The 13,928-nt window shown below is 43.3% G+C and overlaps 1 protein-coding gene across 2 annotated transcripts in view; it reads right to left on the reverse strand.

Annotated features, from left to right (window-relative positions):
* Positions 1 to 13,928, reverse strand: part of GABRB3 (gamma-aminobutyric acid type A receptor subunit beta3) — a 288,530-nt gene that overhangs the window by 85,757 nt on the left and 188,845 nt on the right. For both annotated transcript variants that reach the window (XM_042235017.2, XM_027956995.3), the window contains exon 4: positions 2,392 to 2,612. In XM_042235017.2, coding sequence (XP_042090951.1) covers positions 2,392 to 2,612 — 221 coding nt within the window. The remainder of the gene's footprint in view (positions 1 to 2,391; positions 2,613 to 13,928) is intronic.

Here is a 13,928-nt window from a genome sequence, read left to right on the forward strand (position 1 = left end):
AACTGGCCTTTTCCATTTCTGTGGCCACTGCTGAGTTTTCCAAATTTGCTGACATATTGAGTGCAGCACTTTAACAGCATCATCTTTTAGGATTTTAAATAGCTCAGCTGGAGTAAATTTCACCAGAGAGTTTTTCTAGGTAACTATAAAAAGTTTACTATTAAAAGGATCCCATAGCTTATTATTGCATTATTATTTAAATTCTATATTAAAATTTACAGTGAGAGTATTAGCTATTACATAATTTTAATCTCTTGGTTTTTCTTATTCTTGCCTGTTTTATGGTATGAATTCCAACACTTTCAAATGGAGTTTGGAAATTAATTACAGTTCTTTCATTCTTACTGTATCATCTTGTCTGCTATGGTCCAAATGTTTATGTTCCTTCAAATTCATATTTGAACCCCAAAGTGGTACCAGAACGTGAAGCCTTAGTTCATGAGGGTGGAGCCCCATGGACGGGATTGGTGTTCTAATAAAGGAGACCCCACAGCACTTCCATCAGGTGCAGATACAGTGAGAAGGTTCCTGGCATGAATGAAGATGCAGGCCTTCCTTGGACACTAGCTGCTGGCACCTTGATCTTGAACTCCCAGCCTCCAGAGAGTGAGAAATAAGTTTGTCTGTTGTGGGCGTTTGTTAAAGCGATCTGAGTGGACTCAGATACTGTCCTAACAGAGTGAAACCTCTTTCTTCTTAGATACACTAAATGTACTCTAACCCTGGTGAGAAAATAAACAACATAAAAATAAAAATAGAGAGAACCCAAGCAGCAAGAAGCCAAGAAGGCTGAGCCTAATTTTCATTGATATCTGCTTCCTATGCTTCGCCCCCACTACACACACACACACACACACACACACACACACACACACACACACTCACGCACACACACATTTCTACCCATGTTTTTGGGGAGGGAGGGCAGGTAAATGAAGGATGTGACTCCCCATTTTATGCTTACATGGCGTCTGGATAGTCTTTTGAACAACCGATTTTTTTACTTGTCAGAATTTCAAAACTTTTCAACCACATCTCTCACTTTCAGGCAAAAATACAAAATGCTGAAAATATCCCAAGGAAATATTATCTAGATTCTTTTTAGAGTAACACCATGGTTTAGTTGACCTGTGCCACTTTTTTCTCTTACAGTTAAGTCTGATTTTTGCTAAAATTCCAAATCTCATTCTATATACTGGTGTTTTGAGGAAGTCACTTAACGTTTTCCAATTAAGCCAGTGTTAAATAATTCCCTTTACTCTTCCCAAAGCACTAAAGTTCACAGTGGTATGGATTTAAATATACATTATTATGATTACTCTTTAGCCCTGCTGGAGTCTTAGTCAAAGATTTACAACAGGGACTTCCCTGGTGGTCCAGTGGTTAAGAATCTGCCTGCCAATGCAAGGGGCCCAGGTTCAACCCCTGGCCTGGGAGCTAAGCTCCCACACGCTGCTGGGCAACTAGGCCCATGCACCGCAACTACTGAGCTCATGCTCATGCACCACAACTACTGAGCTCATGCTCTAGAGCCTACAAGCTCCAACTACTAAGCTTGCGCGCCACAACACAGACCTACGCAGCCATAAGTAAATTAAATGTTAAAAGAAGATTCACAACATTTGGAGATAAACCTTTGCTCCGAGATAACCACTTGTGCCCCATTCCTGACTGTGAGGCAGACATACTTACTCTAAAACAAAACAAAAACCAGTGCTAAGTCAGCACATGAGACACAGATTGCTAAGGGCACCACTCAGTGGAAGTCAAAATTACTAATAACCAGCAGTGGTGGAACATCACGGGAAGGCTTGGTGGCTTCCAGGAAAACTCGGGAAGCCCAGGGACTCCTCAGGGTTCCAGACAGCAAGCAGTCTGGTTTCCAAATTCACGGGACTTCATTATAAGACCTGGCGAGAGGTTATTCTCACCAGGAAGCCTCATATTTACTCATCCCCATAAATATCCCTCATAAAGCCCTGTGGAGACCATACCGTATGTCAGCACACATAGATCTTTTTCTAAACTCTGCAAATGGCTTTAGGAAACTTTACTGAAAGCCTCTAAAGTATGAAGGTGATATTAATTATAGGCCTTTGTGGTTATGATATGGGAAATCCATCCTGAGGGAATCTGTTCTTACAGACCAATTACATCAACTCAATCCAAGGAGGCTGTTTTTCACTTGCTTGAAAAACAGCCTTGCTTTATAGTAACAGTAATGCTCCGAATCTTAGATTTATAACATTCTTCTTCTTCAGAGTACAGAATGTTTCATGGATGTCTCTTAATTAATCGGAGGACATGGCCTCACTTAATATAATCAACTCCAGTGAAACTCAAGGCCAATGTGCCATGCAACCATGAACCCAGCCCACAGGGCAGACAGACCTGAGCCCGTACAGCACCGTCCCGTCAGGGTGGAGGCGGATCATGCGGTTCTTCACCGTCACTCCGTGCACAAATGACTTTTTGTCATTTAAGAAATATGTGTCAGGCACCCAGAGCTGGTCAGCCACTCGATTGTCCAGCGTGAGGTTGAGAGGGATCCCAGAATAGGCGAGCCTTTTATCTCTCCAGTATTGTTGAAAATACATGGTCAAGGTGTAATCCTGGGGGGAAAAAAGAAAAGAAAAATGGAGTTTGTGTTCAACCACAGGCAAGTTTCCTCCACAACTGGCCCAATTCAGGTTGGAATCCATGAGAAATGGGTTATTTTCGGACAGGGTTAGGAAGCAGTGGTTGCTTTCTTGTAAATGCAAACACTGGTTTTAACAGGTGTACATCATGTCTATAAGCACTCTGTTTTATTTAGGTAAGAAGCAGACTAGACAAATTGGCATTTAAGAGACACCCTAAATAAGAGCCAAAAAAAGAAAAAAGTCATCATAAAATTAGAGTGCTGGCAGGGAACCCAGACATTAGCCTAGGTCCTCCTCCTCCCACCAGACATACCTATGCCTGAGCAGCCAACAACAGGCCAATCCTGGCTACAAACTCTCAGCAGTTTAGATTCTTCCTCTCCTTCTTTCCACCCTCTGCACAGCTGTAAATGGAATCCTCTAGAAAAAACCACCAGTTGGGGTCAGGATGACCTGCAGGAGGTCTCTATGCATCACGTGTCGTATTTCCCTTTCCTTCTCGAGTGCCAAGGTCATTACTACACACTAATCGGGCCCTGTCGTCACCTCTAGAGGAAGATACTTAGAGAAAACAGGTCTAAAGCCGGATGTGGGAGGAGGCACTAGACTAGGTGCAACCCCCCAAAAATTAACAGCAAAATAGGCAGGTGACTCCATGTTTTTGTTTTGCAAAGTAGTTAGTGCAATAAGAAAGTGGATGTGGGGAGACAAATAAGAGGCTGAGCATGGAAGTTCTGCTTTTAAATTTTTATTCTTTTTGGCAATCATTGTTCAAGTCCAGAGTGATCAAGTCTAAAAACCCGGTCATGGTCTTGGGACATCCTGAACCGCATCGTGGAAGGATCCAATGTGAAAATCCGAAGGAGTCAGTAAACTCTCCAGCCAGGGAAGATTAAATCACTGTTGTTACAGGCAGGAGCACGTGGGCTCCGCACTGGCAGAGCACATCCGCTGTGCAGGCAGTGAGGGGCAGACGGCAAACCAGTTGAAGAGTCTTTCCCATACACGGGTCTCCTGACATCCCATCCAGTTCTTCTCGCCACCTCACAGGGCAGTTCTCAGAGCTGCCCGTGTCACTGACTGTCTGTTGCTGGCCACAAGAGTGCTGGAGCAGAGGAGCCTCCAGAAGGACAAAGCACACCTACACTCCTCCCCAGGTGCCGTCACACACCAGGAGGTGACAGAACCAACACATGCTTCACAACTACAAACAAAGAAAGTTTAAGCCAGAGGGCCCATAAGAAATCAGAGACGGAGAAGCAAAAACTGCAAAAGGCCTGAGGAGCCCTTTTTGTTATATCTTTTTATTCTATTCATACTCGCTCAGTCATGACGGACTCTTTGCAGCCCCATGGACTGTACCCCACCAGACTCCTCTGTCCGTGGAACTAGGCAAGAATATTGGAGTTGGTTGCCATTTCCTTCTCCAAGGGATCTTCCTGACCCAGGGAACGAAGCCAGACCTCTCCTGCATTGAAGGCAGATTCTTTACTGTCTGAGCCACCAGGGAAGCCCTTTATTGAAGCTTTACTGCAACTAGAAAGAAAGTTAGCATTTGAGTGGATGCGAAGAAATAGGCATTTTTTCCTGCTAACTTCCATGGCAAAGGTCTGTGCCTGGTATTAATTGTGTGAAGCCTCCATACATACAGACACACACACACACACACACACACACACACACACACACACACACAGTCCCACCACCAATTAAAGTTTCTCAGAAAGCAGGTGGTACTGAAGTCTTGGTCAGCTAGACACGAGGCAGGGAAATGAAAAGTCACACAAGGACTGCTGCTTTTACTGAACTGATGAGAAACCCCAAGGAGTGCAGTTTTGCTGGAACATCGGGTGAAAGAGGGGGAAAGTATAGAGTGGTGGGCAAGGCTGCACTGCAGCAGTGACCAGAAAGTGGAAAAACTCGAACACTGGCTCCAAGGCCAATGAACACTGAAGGTTTCTAAGCAGCAAGTGACATAATGACGTGTATCAACCACATCTCTTAGTTTTTGATTTTCCATGCTTTAACATGCACCCTCCTCTTGGTGTCTGCTGGTGACAAACTCTCTTTTCAGTGAGAGCTGTCTCCTTATCTGTTGGTCTTCTATAACTGAATAATAATAAAACCTATGTTTTAAATTCAAGCTGTGGGTGAGGAAGATCAGTTTTGCAATGGTGAGTTCAGTGGGTAACAGGGATGATGAGCAAAGCCCTCAGTGAGTGGGAGATCCTGTTGGGGGCTGATGAGGGCAGACAGAGAAAAGGGATGTTGGTTAGCAAGCCACAAGCAGTAGGTTTGATGCAGACCCTCAGGATGCGGACGGGCCTGTAAAGTTCACAATCATGTCCCATCAGTAAATGTAGGTGATGCATTTTAAGTGAAGCATGCAAAGTTTTGGTGGTATAACAAGATTGAGGTAAATTAGCAGGAGCAGCTAAAGGATTCTCAATTTAAATATAACTCTCTGAATTGCCTTCTTTTGAAATAGAAGAGTTTCATCTGTTTCTCCCCTGGTTTCTAAGCCCTCATCCCACGCCCGAGTCGTGAAGTCTAGCACCGCTCTGCCATCTCCCTTCCAGCTGGTGCTCACGTGGGCTGCCATGTGGGTGGAGGCGCAGCCATGTGTCAGCTGGCCCTGGGAGCCCAGCTGTCATTCAGCCTGCAAGCTCAGAGCAGGGTCTAACTTTGAGTTCTGCTGCTCTCCACAGCATTAGCAGCATCGCGCAGTTCTGGTCTTGGGTGTTTGCTGAGTGACTTGAGGGGACTGAGGTACAGGAGAGCTTAGGAAACACAGGGATAAAAAGTAGCAGCACTTCAATGCAAATCTGCTGCATGGGCTGTGCCTTGGAAAGCAAGGGGGCTGGGACTTCAGCGGGACACTAGTCAGCACTTTACCTCATCCGCCTGTAGAGAAAGAAGAGGCGGATGAAGGAATAAAGGCGGATAGAGGAGAGGTGACTGCACAGGTACAAGCCCCCTCTGCTCTCTTGCGCGGTTGTGGAGCCACGGTGCTGACTCCTGGGAGGGGTGTTAGGGAACACCGTTCACACTGCCAGCAGCAGCTAACATGTTTTGACAACAACAACGGCCAGGCCTTATGCGAGATCATCTTATTTAAATACAAGGCAGGGATAGCTGTTGTTCTCATTACCTTATGAAGAGAGAAACGTTTAGAGTTCATACACTTTGCCTCCCTACCCCTACTTACACAAGCAACTAGAGGAACTGAGATTTGAAGTTGAGGCCGTCTCCTGCTAGGATGGCGCTCTGCCTCTCAGCTCTGGGGAGGTTCCGTGCAGCACAAAGAAACCAGCCCAGTGGGCGAGGTCTGCACAGATGTCCCCGAGAGGGGAGGATGCAGCCATGTAAAGCAGCTTTCTTCAACTGAGGGAAAGTCGCTCAGTCGTGTCAGAATCTTTGTGACCCCATAGACTTTACAGTCTGGAATTCTCCAGGCCAGAACACTGGAGTGGGAGGCCATTTCCTTCTCCAGGAACTTTTTTCAAACGGGAATAATAAGAATTATGGTACCACTAAAGCCCCTCATCCTGCAGACACTTAGCACACCTCCCTGTAGACAGGGGCCTTGTGAAGGTCTGTTTCCTCCAAGGGGTCCTAGGCAAATTGCTGGTTTCCGGGTTTGGAGTAATCTGTCCTAGATCAAAGAATACAGCCATGAGGAGATGCAATCTGTGTGGACTGGTGAGTCTGCCAGCACTGGATTTCAGTCTGTTCTCAGAAAAAGAAGAGACCTTGAGACTAAAAGCTCCAGGAATCCACAGAGATCTAGATGGCAACAGGCTAGAAGGGGAAAGTGGGCATCACGGACTCCTCAGGGAACATAAGGTAGAGGTAGGGAAGTAAGCTTTTGGTCTCTGACCTTAGCACTGGAGGTGGACTCAAGTACAGTCCACCCTGATAGCACTCAGCTTTCTGTTTAGGTCCAAGTCCAACCATTGACTGAGGCTGGCACTGGGAACTTGCGAGGCCCTGATTAAAAGCATTGGTTTCCTAGGAGATGGGATTTAGTGGAGAGAGGACAGGTAGTGACAGGGGACAGGGAAAATCCAAGTGTATCTTCATCCAGATTTCTCCAGGCCAGTGAGAACTGGTACCCTCTAGGGTGTGATGCATAAATGTGAGTTTTGCAGTTTGAGTTGGTTCAAACTATGATAGCTCATCAGGACTTCCCAGGTGGCGCTAGTGGTAAAGAATCCGCTTGCCACTGCAGGAGACACGAGAGACTCAGGTTTGATTACTGAGTTGGGAAGATACCCTAGCACAGGGAATGGCCACTCACTCCAGTATTCTTGCCTGGAAAATTCCCAGGACAAAGGATCCTGGTAGGCTACAGTCCATGGGGCCACAAAGAGTCAGACACAATTGAGTGACTGAGCATACAAACACAACAGCTCATTAAAATCACTGAGTAAATAAATAGCAGTAAGATTCTCTCTGAACTACCTCCTAGAGTAATGGATATAAAAACAAAAATAAATAATTAGGACCTAATAAAACATAAAAGCTTTTGCACAGCAAAGGAAACAATAAACAAGATGAAAAGAAAACCCTCAGAATGGGAGAAAATAGCTACAAACAAAGCAACTGTAAAAGGGTTAATCTTCAAAATATATAAGCAACTCATACAGCTCAATATCAGAAAAACAAACACCCCAGTCAAAAAATATGCAGAAGACCTAAACAAACATTTCTCCAAAGAACACATAAAGATGGCCAATAAGCATGAAAAGATGCTCAACATCACTTGTCCTTAGAGAAATGCAAATGCAAAACTGTAATAAGAGATCACGTCATCCCAATCAGAAGGCCTTCATCAAAATTCTACAAACCGTGAGTGCTAGAGAGGGTGTGGAAAATAGGGAACCCTTCTGCACTGTTGGTGGGAATGTAAACTGATACAGCCATACAGAAAACAGTATGGAGATTCCTTAAAAAACTAGGAATAAATCTAAGATACGACCCAGCAATGCCACTACTGAGCATATACCCTGAGGGAACAATAATTGAAAAAGATACATGTACCCCAATATTCACTGCAGCATTATTTACAATACCCAGGACATAAAAGCAGCCTAGACATCCATCAACAGATGAATGGATAAGGAAGTTTTGGTGCATTTTAAGAATAGAATATTACTTAGCCATAAAAAGGAACAAATTTGAGTCAGTTGTAGGGAAGTAGATGAACCTAGAACCTCTTATACAAAATGAAGTAAATCAGAAAGAGAAACACAAGTATCACATATTAACACATATATATAGAATCCAGAAAAATGGTACTGGTGAATCTAGTAGAGAACAGACTTGTGGGCACAGCGGGGGAAGGTGAGGGTGGGATGATTTGAGAAAGCAGCATTGACATATACAGTATAAATATATATTGACATATATAGTATAGTTTACATGTATAAAATAGACAGTTAGTGGGAAGTTGCTAAATAACACATGTAGCCCAGTCTTGTGCTCTGTGATGACCTAGAGGGGTGGGATAGTGGGAGGAGGGAGGTTCAGAAGGGAAGGGATTTATATATATGACTGATTCATATTGTTGTATGGCAGAAACCAAAACAAAATTGTAAAGCAATTTTCCAAGTAAAAATTTTTTAAATAATTAGGTAAGATAAAATGTCCACAATCTCTCTCTCTCTCTCCAACCCCTGCCCTTCTCTCCTTTTGTCATAAAAAGCTCATGATGAACTTGGAATAAGCATGAAAAAATATTGAGGAATTATGTTCAAAACAAAGACTCCTTCTTATAAAGAATCTTACAAACAAAAGCATTCAATTAAAGGGCAATTCATGCCTCAGGGCTTCTCTTAGGGATCACAAAGTCCTTTGATAACTTAATGAAGTCAGGGCCCTCTCCATTCTCTCCTTTTTTCACATACGTGTATTAAATCAAACAGCATGAAACACTGAAGTCCAAGGCTAGGCCTATCCTTGCAGGCTTTATACTGCCTTCACGAAGCGGAAGTGAAAGTCAAAGTTGCTCAGTCATGTTCAACTTTTTGTGACCCCATGGCCTGTACAGTCCATGGAATTCTCCAGGCCAGAATATTGGAGTAGGTAGCTGTTCTCTAATCTAGGGGATCTTCCCAACTCAGGGCTGGAGCCCAGGTCTCCTGCATTGCAGGCAGATTCTTTACCAGCTGAGCCACAAGGGAAGCTCAAGAATACTGGAGTGGGTAGCCTATCCCTTCTCCAGCGGATCCTCCCAACCCAGGAATCAAACCAGGGCCTCCTGCATTGCAGGTGGATGCTTTACAGCAAATACTACTAGGTAGGGCTCTATAAACGAGTAAGTTATTTGTTTAGAATTTGTGTCATATTTTCTCATTGTAAAAACATGCCACAAGAGTTGCTGGGTTTCACCCCATATTACGAAATTCCATTTCATACGAAACTCAGAAGCCACAATTTCTGAGTAAGACACGAGCCCAGCCCATGATCCCATGGTTGGGAGTCAGTGTGCTGAGGCAGCAGTGAATGGAGCCGGGAGGGGCAAAGGGGCAGGCATACAGTCTGAGGAGGCTGGGAACAAGCATTCTTAAATATGAGGCATTCAAGGACCAAGAATCTGTGCATAGGTGACTGTCCTTCTAAAATCCCCTGAGAATATACAAACAGCAGCAGGAACAACAAATAACAAGAAAATAAAACCCTTGGGTGTATAACTCAAGCCACTCAAATAAATTGTAATAAGAGATAAACAACATTTCGTCTTGCTTGTGGAAATTTCTTGGTATTTATCACATTAAGATGAAAAAAATACATATTTGAAAGTGGAAATACTGCTCATTATTCTGAAATTAGGTAACTGACTAGATTTCCGCAGCACAGGAAATGAAAAAATTTACTAACCCTGAGAAAGAAAGGCAATCTCCAAGCCAAATTTAAATATTTAACTGCAGCTGTGAAAGCCACAGGACACCTGCATTTGCATCTGGTTCAGCAAGTTTATGAGACCAAAACCTCACAGGTAAGTTGTTCTTAGCTCAGGGAAGACAGGAAATTGTTTCAAGAAGCTTACATAAGCCCTCGGTGGTGGAGGCTTCCTTTGCAGGCATTTCTGCAACTAAAATTAGGCTGGGGAAATCTTGGCACTTTTTAAAACAAAATTTATTTAGAAAATCTTAATCCATTCCTTTCAACGGTCAAAAAATGAGTATCAAACACTGCATCCATCTCCCCTCCCACAACAGATTTTCCTGGTACCTAGGTTTCCATTTGTTCAAGCCATGTGGTTACAATCCAGCAAAACCCTGCAGCCCACCTCATTCACCCTCATCCCCACCAACATAATACAAAGGCCCCCTCCATGTCCGTTGCCTTTGGCCTGTGGAAAAACTGATATCTCCTAGGCCTCCCTGAGTAAGCAGGCTCAAGCAGTTCATGACCAGGATAATAGAGTCACAGGATCTTTCAGTGTCTGAGGCACATTTCTGGGTCACTGTACAGACACTATAATTGCCACCAGAGGGAAAAGCTAACTGCGTGATGACTAGACTTTAGCCATGATATAAGCTGCTGCATGTTGAGCAATTCTAAGTCTATGGCTAGCACTTCAAAGAACGGTATTAACGTTAGCACTCATAATAATCTATATCCTGGTGGTGGTTTAGTTGCTAAGTCATGTCCGAATCTTGTGACCCTATGGACTGTAGCCTGCCAGGCTCCTCTGTCCACGGGATTTTCCAGGCAAGAATACTGGAATGGGTTGCTATTTCCTTCTCCAGGGCATCTTCCTGATCCAGGAATTGAACCCAGGTCTCCCACGTTGCAGGCAGATTCTTTACTGACTGAGCTACAAGGGAAGCATCTATCTATTCCTTTGTGGGCATCAAAAATAACTGTAGCCCATACATATGAGCAGGCAACTAAAACTGTCAGCAAAGAGATGCTACAGACACATTTCTCAGTATCTTCCACTCAGAATACACCACCCTATGTCAGCATGAAAAAGTTACAGAAGACAGACCCTTGCCCCTAACCCCAGAGAAATGGAATGATGTCTGACAAGTCTAAGCAGCTCGTTTGCCCCTTTCCTGTTTGCTCATTTCTGATTTCCTCGGGCCTTAAATAGAACAATGAGATCACTTGGTGACATTTAATCTAACTATTGAATATATAAAATGCCTTGCCTAACCTGTTGATTACTTTCCTCAAAAGGAGTAAGAATGAAGAACTATGTCATTAAAGAATGATGGACTCTCTATTCCCAGCTTCCCTCTCAGCAAATCTGCAGGCAGACTGCGTGGGCAAGACAAGCTTCCGAAGGAAGATCAGGAGAAGTCAGCAGGTCTGCACACAGCAGAAAAATGATGACGAATCTGACCTCCTACCATGAAGATTAACTGAGATTGCTTCCCTTCTTTCTCTTTAAAAATTGTCATGGCTGAGCAGAATCTTTGGCGTTGGTCTCAGAACGTAAGTCCACTTTCTCCCCAGATTAGTGGCTTCTCCGATGGAAGCAACTTTCCTTTATACCAACACTTGCCTCTCAATCACTGGCTTTCAAGCAGCGAGCATCTGAACCTGAGTTTGGTAACATGGTAATCTGTGAAAATAAAGCAGGACACCTCCTCCTGATCCCCTCTCTTCCTCCCTGCACTCAGTATCCGCCACAGGCCGAGAACTCTGCTAGGTACTATGTACCCAGAGATGAGGAGGGCATCATTTGTACCTTAACGTAGCTCACATTCTGGTGCAGTATTTACAAAATCAAACCGAGTATAATGAAAGTGACTAAGAGAAGGCACTTTAAACTCAAACATGCCCAAGTTTCAAGTCTGCCTTTTCACTGTCTTAAGCACACTTACCCATCTGCAAAGTCTGCCTGACACACACTCTGAAGTGATTAGCGTCACAAAGGGCACACGCAAGGAGCCAAGATGTGTACAATATTGCAGAGAAGTATATATTTAAGGAATACCTACTAAGTCTGGAGTTGGGAGGAAGCTGGTGTGTGAATGCAGAGGAAGGGAGATGAGATTTTCTGATCTTTATATAGCTACTGCATCCACCAAAAGGCTCATAGTCTATAATTTTTATTCATCCACTTAAATGCCAAGTATATTTAGAAGATGAACCAGTCACCTCTGGATGAAATCTGGATGGGCTGCTGAAAATAGTTGACAAGTTCCCCAGTCCTCTATAGCCACATGAAAAACTGGCAAAGGATATAAATTATTTTGAAAATTGCTTTTCATGTATGAAAAGATACCACAGCTATTTTTCTGGAGTACAGTAAGTCTGAAATGCAAAATGATTATACTGATTTTCACTCAAAGGACCAAAAAAAAAATAGTATAATTAGAAGAAATCTAGAATTTAACCTAAACCGAAGAGAACCAGGAAAATGTAAGAGATGCCCTTGGCTAAATAAATTTCCAGCAAAGGCTACTATGCAGAGAGTGATGGAGCAGGATGCCTCAGACCACTGAGTTGGCTTCTTTCCCTGTGTCTTACCTCTGAGCCTCAATAACTTCTTATAGAGAAATGAAACTAAAAATGCTCATTTTATAAAACTGCTCTAGCAATTAACTGAGTTAACAAAGCTTAACACAGAGCTTGATTCATAACAGGTATTTCAGGGCCAGTCATCCTCCCCAGAACTCCTCAACACCCAACACAAAAGAATCCTCTTTATTAGGTGGGCTTCCAGCTGACTGCTCCATGCAAAGTATACACAAAACTCCCCATCCCTGCAAAAAATCTACTGTGCTGTATTATCCCAAAATGCCAGCAAGAAAGACTCAGCCTAATGATTTGGTGCAGAATTCTCAGCACTACCAGAAGCAGACCTCATTCTTGGTTTCTAAAATCCCAAATTTTATCTTTTACTCTATATACAAATAAAATTGCAAGTTTGTTTCCTGAAATGTAACAGGTCACTAGATTTTCCATAAAACATTTTTTCCTGCTGTGAAATATACTGAAATCACAAATTTAAACAAAAATTTATAAAAGAGCTATAGCACGAATAAAAATACCAAACCAGCCATCCTACCAGGCCGGGATCCACTATGGCTAATCTAACCTTTGGGTGCTCTAGGACTCACCTCCCACCCACCCCTAGTCAATTGACCCCTCTGTATACAAAGAAGATTTCACTAAGTGTCCTGTGCACAGCCCTCTTTAATTGTAAATTGATTCTCCCAAACTAAACACTCAGGAACCAGGAGCAACGCAAGAAACATCTCCCTTTCTTAACTCCAGCCTCCAGATTTTGTTCCTCCATCAGTCGTGCTGTGCTCTGTTGCTCAGTTCAGTTGTGCCTGACTCTTTGCAACCCCATGGACTGTAACCCACCAGGTTCCTCTGTCCATGGATTTTCCAGGCAAGTTCCTTCTCAAGGGGATCTTCCTGACCCAGGGACCAATCCTGACCCTGCATTGCAGGCAGATTCTTTACCACTGAGCCATCAAGGAAGCCTCCTCCGTCAGAGTCTCTGGCCTATTTCATTTCTCTGAGATGTCCATGGATGGATCCAGCGTCTTCTGAATCTGTCCATCCAGATGCCCCATATGCAAACCAAGAGTACAATGTGTCTAAAATTAACTCATATCTTTCTACTCCAAATCTCTTCCTAATTCTACTAGCATCTATCCACTATTTCAATCAAACCAAAATCAGAGGCTATACACAAACCTCTTCTTTCTTTCACATCTGAAATCCAGCATTAATTCCGTCACTGGGTTCTACTGACCCTATATCCTAAATACCTTCAACATTTAGATCTGGATCATGAGTCAGCAGCAACCGTAGGAGGGTGGGGAGTGTTTCCTCTAATGTCCCCATGACAGTGGATTAGAGGTGAGCTCCTGGACTCCCAAACTGCACCCCAGAACAATGCTTACTTATGGTGTCTAGAGTAGGCTAAGTCCAATACCAGACTTCTGATATATTACAGGTTAAACATAAAAACATACGAGATGACCAGATGTCTCACACTCCACATGGGAACAGATGTTCTAACTCAGCACAAACACTGTATGAATGAGCTTCTGGAATGTGCTTATAAACTGAGGAGTCGTTTCATATTGTCCTTTATTTTAAATGAGTATTCACCTGAATAGCACTCACTAAAGACACCAAACTCTTCAGAACATTATATATACACAAACAGTCTACAACATATGTGTGTGTGTATTCAGATACAGAGCTTTATTTTCTAGCAACTATCTTTGATTAACAGATTTATAAAGAGGATGAAAGTGAAAGTGTTAGTTGTTCATTTGTGTCCAACTCTTTGCGATCCATTGG

This window comes from Ovis aries, chromosome 18, assembly GCF_016772045.2.
Source record: "Ovis aries strain OAR_USU_Benz2616 breed Rambouillet chromosome 18, ARS-UI_Ramb_v3.0, whole genome shotgun sequence".
Lineage (NCBI taxonomy): Eukaryota > Metazoa > Chordata > Mammalia > Artiodactyla > Bovidae > Ovis > Ovis aries.